The sequence below is a fragment of the Eptatretus burgeri genome, chromosome 18 (assembly GCF_056783735.1).
Source record: "Eptatretus burgeri isolate ZD-2024b chromosome 18, Ebu_testis_v1, whole genome shotgun sequence".
NCBI lineage: Eukaryota > Metazoa > Chordata > Myxini > Myxiniformes > Myxinidae > Eptatretus > Eptatretus burgeri.
Window position 1 is genome coordinate 34,650,081 of NC_140978.1, and position 7,763 is coordinate 34,657,843.

General features: G+C 41.7%; 1 protein-coding gene across 1 annotated transcript in view; it reads right to left on the reverse strand.

Moving 5' to 3' along the window:
• Positions 1-7,763, reverse strand: part of LOC147008864 (voltage-dependent L-type calcium channel subunit alpha-1D-like) — a 355,309-nt gene that overhangs the window by 217,494 nt on the left and 130,052 nt on the right. The window contains exons 5-7 of the mRNA XM_085864488.1: positions 5,181-5,323; positions 4,724-4,876; positions 2,950-3,146 (exon numbers count right to left, since the gene is read on the reverse strand). Coding sequence (XP_085720614.1) covers positions 2,950-3,146; positions 4,724-4,876; positions 5,181-5,323 — 493 coding nt within the window. The remainder of the gene's footprint in view (positions 1-2,949; positions 3,147-4,723; positions 4,877-5,180; positions 5,324-7,763) is intronic.

Here is a 7,763-nt window from a genome sequence, read left to right on the forward strand (position 1 = left end):
GGAGGCCATTACGAGGAGATATGATGGAGATGTTTAAGATAATGAAAGGTAGAGCTAAAATAAGTGCAGATGAATTATTCAACAGAGTCGACAGTGATAGAACCAGGGGCCATAACCCGAGAGTAAAGAACAGGAGAGTAAAGAGGGAAGCAAGACAGGGGACTTTCACTCAGAGAGTAGTTAATGCATGGAATGGTCTCCCTGGAAAGGTAGTGGCAGCAGAAACAGTCTTTAAGTTTAAATTAGAATTAGATAGGTACCTGAAAGTTGTGGAGATAGAGGGGTATCGGGATGTTGAAAGGACTTTTAGGTATTTTGAGTATTGATGTGCGATTGTGTGCATGTGTACGGAGGGCTGTTAGTGGGGGTCTTGTCAAGGGGTATTGTGTGGTTGATGTTGTATATTTATAACTAAGCCCATGCCCCCTCCCCTGAGGGTAAGAAAAAAGAAATACAAAAACTTCAAAAACTTAAAATAAATAGATTTTTAAAAATAAAAAATAAAAATAATATAAAAATTGCATTTTCTTCTTTGGATCTTGTTTAGATAAATTACTATGGTGTTCATGCAGGCAGGAAGGGTTGAATGGCCTCCACCTGTGTCTGATTTCCTTGTTACCTTTCAGTTGTTGTTGTTTTTTTGATGGTAGCCGTTTTTTGCCAGACATAAGTATGTCAAATGCAGGCCTCATGGGTCTGACATCGTGTGTGCGTTGGTGACCACATCGGCACTTTAAGTGAACAAAACGAACACCGGATGTTTGCACGGCAGCCATGACTTCTGTCAAAGTCAGGAATGTCTGTCTATCCAGGGTCCATTTTCCGATTTTGAACAAGACACCATCGATGTGTCCCAGGTGGGTTGTGCAATGTTTTCAAAATGTCGATAAAACTTTCTGACCCCATAACTGATGTAAACAGCCGCTGATTTACTCTGCTGAGTCCACAGCGGTCAACAATGGCACAGAGTAAATGCCACGCACAGCGGACATAAAATGGCAACCCGGAAGTCGGCCATCACAAAAAAAATAAACAAGGACAAATGTGTCCAAGAGCCGCGTCCTAAAGGTTTTGTCTTCACCAGAAGAATAAGAAGAACAAGAAGAAGAACAAGAACAACGCGGAGCTCTTTTAGAGCCAGCGTTCACAACGCGACGCGGCTATAATTCAATAATATAAGTTGTCCAAAAGACTATTTTGAAGGATCTTCTTTTTATATGAAAGATTCATTACAGAAAGTCGAAACATCCGCATTTTTATCACAAAAATAACAACTTCCGATATTTCGTCACATGAGTTGATGGAGCCAATAGCGAGACCCGTCATGGAGGCTCCTCCTTCATGACGAGAAAATAGTGTATTTACGAAATTACAACACATTAAATGGAATAATCGTTAAATAGTAACGTGAACTTTTCGAAACTTTAAAGCAAATGTCCGAATATATTGAAAAGTTCATGATAGACGCTCTCAAAAGGCACCCTCAATGCGAGGATGTGTCTAGGTGTTTAGTATTTAAGGAAATCCGGATCCTCTATATAACAAGAGCCATGTCCTAAACGTTTTGTCTTCAGAAGAAGAAGAAGAAGAAGAAGAAGAAGAAGAAGAAGAAGAAGAAGAAGAATGCAGAAGAATGCAGAAGAATGCAGAAGAATGCAGAAGAATGCAGAAGAATGCAGAACTCTGTTAGAGTCAGCGTTCGCAATGCGACACGGCTAAAAAGTAAAAAAAAAAATTGGGGAAGGTCGGATTACCCGAAACACAAGACGTTTTTTTTAGGCCTTAGTGAAATCAACCAAACATCCGACTTCACTTCACTGAAGAGCTCATATACTGCACAAAATGTTTAGATCTAAAAGAAGTAAAACAGTTGGATGAGACACAAAATGGAGATCGAGCTGACGGAGAGATCAGCACAAAGAGTTGTACATATCAGAAAAGAATGATTGATTGATGGGAATTAAAATCTTCTTCTTCTTCTTTCTGCTGCTCCCGTTAGGGGTCGACACAGCGGATCATCCGTTATGATCCGCATAGTGATTTGGCACATGTTTTACGCCGGATGCCCTTCCTGACGCAACCCTGGTCGCCTCTTACGACACACAGGGATATTTTTATCCCTGTGTGTCGGGAATTGATGGGAATTAAAATGTTTGTGAAAAATAAACGAAATAGAAGAAGAATCACCAGACCTGGTGATGTAATGGTTAGAGCATCCACTCTGAGTCTGGGAAGGTTGGTGGTTCAAACCCTGGCCGGGTCATACCGAAGACTTTCAAAATGGTACATGCTGCTTACTTGCTTGATGCTTAGTACTTAAAGAATAGAGTAGACGATCCCCACAGGTTGGTATCCATGGGGAGGAGAACATTCCTGCTCGATTGCTCAGCTGAGAGTGGAGAGAAAAAGCTATGTCATGAAGAAGTCATTGCTGGTACAAAAGTGCTTTGGAAAGTGGCGTCACTTCCCCAAATCTCGGCGGCTGTGTTCGTGTGAAAATCAAGTCTGGTGTTGTCTCATGTATCTGTCTGCACGTGTCCATGATTTGTGTTGAAGCTCCTCCATGAGCCTTAGAGCCTTGAAAAATAAATACAAGAAAGAAGGTGATCAATCACTCTACATGCACCGATTTCAATAGGATTACACGAAAAGGGATGAAGCAATCACAAGGAAGGATAAGTGTAATGAGAAAAGCCTGAGCACAAAGATTGATCAATAAATGGAAAGAGACCATTGAAGGTAACAATAATGAACTTGCAACCACCATAGCAATGGATTGTGACCTCAAAAAATAGTGGGAAAGATGATGGATGTAAATATTCAAAGAAGTATGAACCTTGTGATGAACTAAGAAAAAAAACAACCCCACAAGACTCATAAACTGTGATGAACTAGGGGGGAAAAAAAATCCCCAAGACAAGGAAAGAAATAAAGAAAGAAATACTGGACCCAGTAAAGGATGTCCGTCCAGCCCTCCATGGTGATGCATTGGAAAACGGTGAGCATGGCGAAGAAGAAGTTATCAAAGTTGGTGATGCCTCCATTGGGGCCGACCCAGCCTCCCCGGCATTCGCTGTCATTTGACGGACACTGGCGGCCGTCGTCAGCGTGGGCACAAGGCGTGGGGTCATCTTCCATCAGAATTTCTGTATGACACACTTTACCGATTACTGAAGTCATAATGTCCTTAAAATGAGCACTTTGGTTTTGGAACCACAAGACTCTTTCCCCATCCTTCTTACAACAAAAAAAAAACATTTATCTGACACAGTCAAGACCTTTCACCCATAAACCTGAGTTTGATGTTTAAAGAAAATTATATTGAAGTATTTTGCTGATTTTTTTGTATTTAAGTATCCTCACGATACAATGTAATAATCAGGAGGTCTAAGAGTGGAAAAGGGTTGGCTGGATAGCTTAGTGGTAGGTGCACTCACTTGCCTCTGAGCAAGCTATGCTATGTTCGAATCTCGACACAACTATAAACTGTCACCCTGGTGTTCCGTATGCAGAGCGATTCATCAATGTGAGCATCGTCCATCGAACAGACGTCAAGCCAAAAGACCCGTCTGCCAGCCATGGTCGTTTGGTATGGGAAGGCAACAGCAAACCACCCAGTATATCCCTTTCCAAGGAACTGCTTTGGCAGCATCATCATCAAGATGATGATACATTTGATTGAATGAAATGTGGAAAAACGATCTTTAGCTTCAACATTAAAAAGAGAATAATCATAAAAACCGCAAAAAAAAACCCACAAGAGTGGTCATTCGGCAAAGGCAATTAATTAAGCCTCGAGTGGCTTTGGCTGACAGCTCATGCTTCTGTTAAGAATAATTAGAAACAAAAGATTTTGCATTTCAAACTGCATTCTTGCAAATCTATTTTTTTTTCTCTCCACATGAATGGAACGTGCAATTTCGCCTGCTTTGCATGGAACGGAAATTTAACTCAAAAACAAATTGCTTATTAAGGTTATCAGAAGATTTTTGACGTCACTTTAGTTGTTCGAGTTTCGTTTCTGTGTTATGACAGGTGTCTAAGTTTAAGTCAGAAACTCATCAAGAATATAAGCCTGGTGTTTGTTGGCTTAACGGTTAAGGTGACTGGCTTAATTTCCTAGGGTCTTGAGTTCAAGCCACTGTCAGTCCGTTGAATTAACACCAGGTAGGGATGACTCAGCCGGTAAAATGAGTACAAGTTTGCTGGTAATAGGAGAATTGCATCAACGGCACAGCTGCACCCCCAGAATATGATGCAGCCAAGCAGCCACAGGCTGCATACAGATAAATAAATAAATAAATAAATAAATAAATAAAGCGAGAATGTAAGATTGACCCAGGGCTTTCAGGAACTGGCTGGCTAGGCCTCAAGCTTGATTGGATGCAACAGGAATTTGTCATTTGTTCAGGATAGCGGTGATAACTCACCGACTGTTCATGAAACACACCGTGGGATATTTAATACCCAGCAACTCATGTCAGCAGATGAGACACCAGGCTTGATGTCCATCCTCGGGCCAGGCACACATTGAGGCAATACCGTGCTTGTGACATACGCGTGCGACTCTTTATTGTTAGGTCATGAATGTAGACTTGAGAGCTCAAAAGCTGTTCTGTCTGGATTCGATTCCTGAAATGTCCCCAATGGCACATCTGCATATACCGGCAAATGCAATTGTAAAAAAAATAATTAAAAAAAAAAAAACAGCATGATGCCCCACCTTTTCCACTCAGGTAGCATGTTTTGTGCATTTTTCCGAGGAATAGCTCAAGACCGATGATGGCATAGATGATGATCACAAAAAGAACGAGGAGGGCAATATGAAGTAGAGGAACCATGGCCTTTATGATGGAATTCAAAACGACCTGCAGGCCTGTGCGGAACAAACGAAGAACAAGACGTCCACAAGATTAGGTGGTGGTTAAAAAGTGTCCGCATTTAAAAATCAGCAAAATAAAAATTAAAAAAAATTCACATGTTGGCAACCATTGTGAAGACTTGATGGGCCTAATAGCCTTCTTCTGTGTTGAAATTCCCCCCCAAAAAAACTCATTATCATTATTATTATTTTTGAATTCATGATGTTTAAAGAAATGTGGCCATAAATGATATGACACAACCCCAACATTTGTCCCAATCGCAGCACTAACATTACACAGCACTTCATGATTTCTTACTTGGGACGCCGGACACGAGGCGCAATGGACGCAGAACACGAAATGCCCGCAGGGCTTTCACGTCAAAACCTCCAGCTTTGCCACCCATGACGCCTCCGGCATTGCCAGATTTGGTCACATGCTCCAGCAGCACGCTGAACAATCTGCAATCACAACACAGAGCGTGTCCACATACTGTCTCGCCGAACTGCCATTGTTTTTCACTCGATGGACTGCAAAACAAAAACTTCACCCTGATGTTTTCACACCTGTGATGTATCTGCTCATGCACAGACTGCTTGCAGGCACAGCAGGACATTATGCAAAAAAAAAAAACTTTCCAGCCACGGCAAGGTATAAATGACTTCGTTTGAGCAACAATAACATGAAAGCAGGATGGGAATTTTATCAATTAGCAATGTGATGACATCCGGGTTGTAAAAGAAACGGATCAGTTTGTCTGTTGGGTGAAAATGCTCTTGTCCTGCATGAAACTCATCAGACAGTATTTAAGAAGACTCCTTTCAAGACTTATCCCTGGAATTTGCGACTTAACCCTGGAGTGGAAGGCAGATCTTGAAAGGCTTTGGAAATACGAGAAATGGTTGAGATGACAACTTGGAAGAGCACCACTCCAAACCTGAAGTCATATGATCTCTGAACATGGGTGAGGGAGGGAGTGAGTGAGTGGTTACAGTTTATAAATTTGATCCACACATTTGTTGGCAGAACCTAAAGAAATTAGCTGAGATTGAAATGTGACGGGCACGCATCACAGACTTTGATCCGCGACTCGTTAAGAAGCCACCGAAAGCAAGGGTGTCAAATTAGCTCAAACAGAAGGCACAAAATAATTCACTGCCATACAGACTTCATAGATCCATGTCAAGAACTTCGTTGGAGGCAATTTTCAACTATTCATTAACAAACTGCAGCATTGGGAAGGTGCAATTACAGAGAATGATCATTATACAGACACACAGATATTTTTATATGTGTGTATGTATGTATCAGCCGGCAGGATGGCCTGAAGGTACACACATTCATCTCTAAGCTAGTGAAGCCGAGGTTTGAATCTCTATCCATCTAGAAACTGCCATCCTGGTGTTGTACGGGCAGGGTTATTCATCAATGTGTGTCATTTCTCCGATGGACGTTGAACCGAGCGTTCTGTCTACCGGCATGAGTTGGTGGGCGTTAAAGATCCCCATGGTGTCCTTAACGAAGAGTCAGCAATCCATCACTGGCAGCCTGAAAAAAGTTACAAATTCCTGCCCTGATTGACCACTGGGGAGGCATTGACAAACCAGCTAGTACAAGAAACTGCTTCAGCAGCACCAATGCTCAGTAGATTATGGTGCATATCATCTCATCATATACACAGTCACGAAAGTGAAAATTTCGCAATTTTGTTGAAATGTTTGCCTTTGATGGATTCCAATGGCTGATGAAATTATTGTTGCTATGGGACATGGAATCCAGTACATGCACGATGAATATTGTTTTGTCATTGAATCATTTAGTATTTGTAATATTTGCTCAGTAGAGGAGAGAAATGTGAATTAGGATGATAATCATGGTTAAAAAGAGAACCATTGGACTGTGTACAAGGTTGAGCAGGTGAAATCATGCCGCAAGGGGCTTGGACTTCAGGACATCAGTGTGATTGGCCCTTGCGGGGCCAGTGCATGACTGGTCTGGCAGGCATGAAGAGATGTCAACTGAGAGGCAGAGAATGTGGACAGACGGAGGCAGCATAAAGGGTAGATTGACGTCTGGTGCAAAGGCAGTGAGATAAAGGAAGGCACACACACCAGAGAAGAGATATTGGTGAGGTTGCTTTGATAGTTTCATATTGCCATCTTCATCGGGGGGAGGAGGGGGGGAGGGGTGAGGGACACTCTCACAAGTACAAGACTCTCTCAGAAGTGGAGGGCATTTTAAGCACTCTTGTTCGTGTGCAGTTCCTCCAAGGCTTGTGAGCTCCTGTCAAGCCATGCGTCACGCTGGTGGTTTTCAGCAGCAAGATGGAAGTGTTCAGTGACCCATGATGCTGATGTCGGAGATCAAAACTGGTGCACTTTGCACAGAACAAGCACCATTTTCCAGCAATATTGCACAGCACGGATCTTGTAACATATTCTGGTATTGTTTCCTCCTTTGCTCCACATTTGCCTTATTTTGAATTTTAAATGTGGCTATCCTTTCTGCTCACTGCACTTTCAGTGTGGAAGAAAAGAAGTCTGAGATGCTCAGATTCTGAGTAAATTATTTAATCAACCAAGAAGGTAAAAGCTCTCCAAACTCCTCGTCGGAAACTCCATTAAACCAAAGTGAAAGTGTATTCACATATTATGAAACCAAAAGCAAAATAATACCGTGACACTGTCCATAAGACCATGCAATGCTTCATTGTATATCCAAGTAATGTACTGCTTCATAAACTGTTAACTACCTCTACTGCTCATTGCACTTTCAAATCAATAATCACGTTTTCAACACGATGTGTAATTAATGTTCTTGTTTCAGAATTCTGATACTTTGTGAACACACTTTGGTGAACTATTCTTTTGGGAATGTGTTTATTAAAGGGAAGGTTTAAAG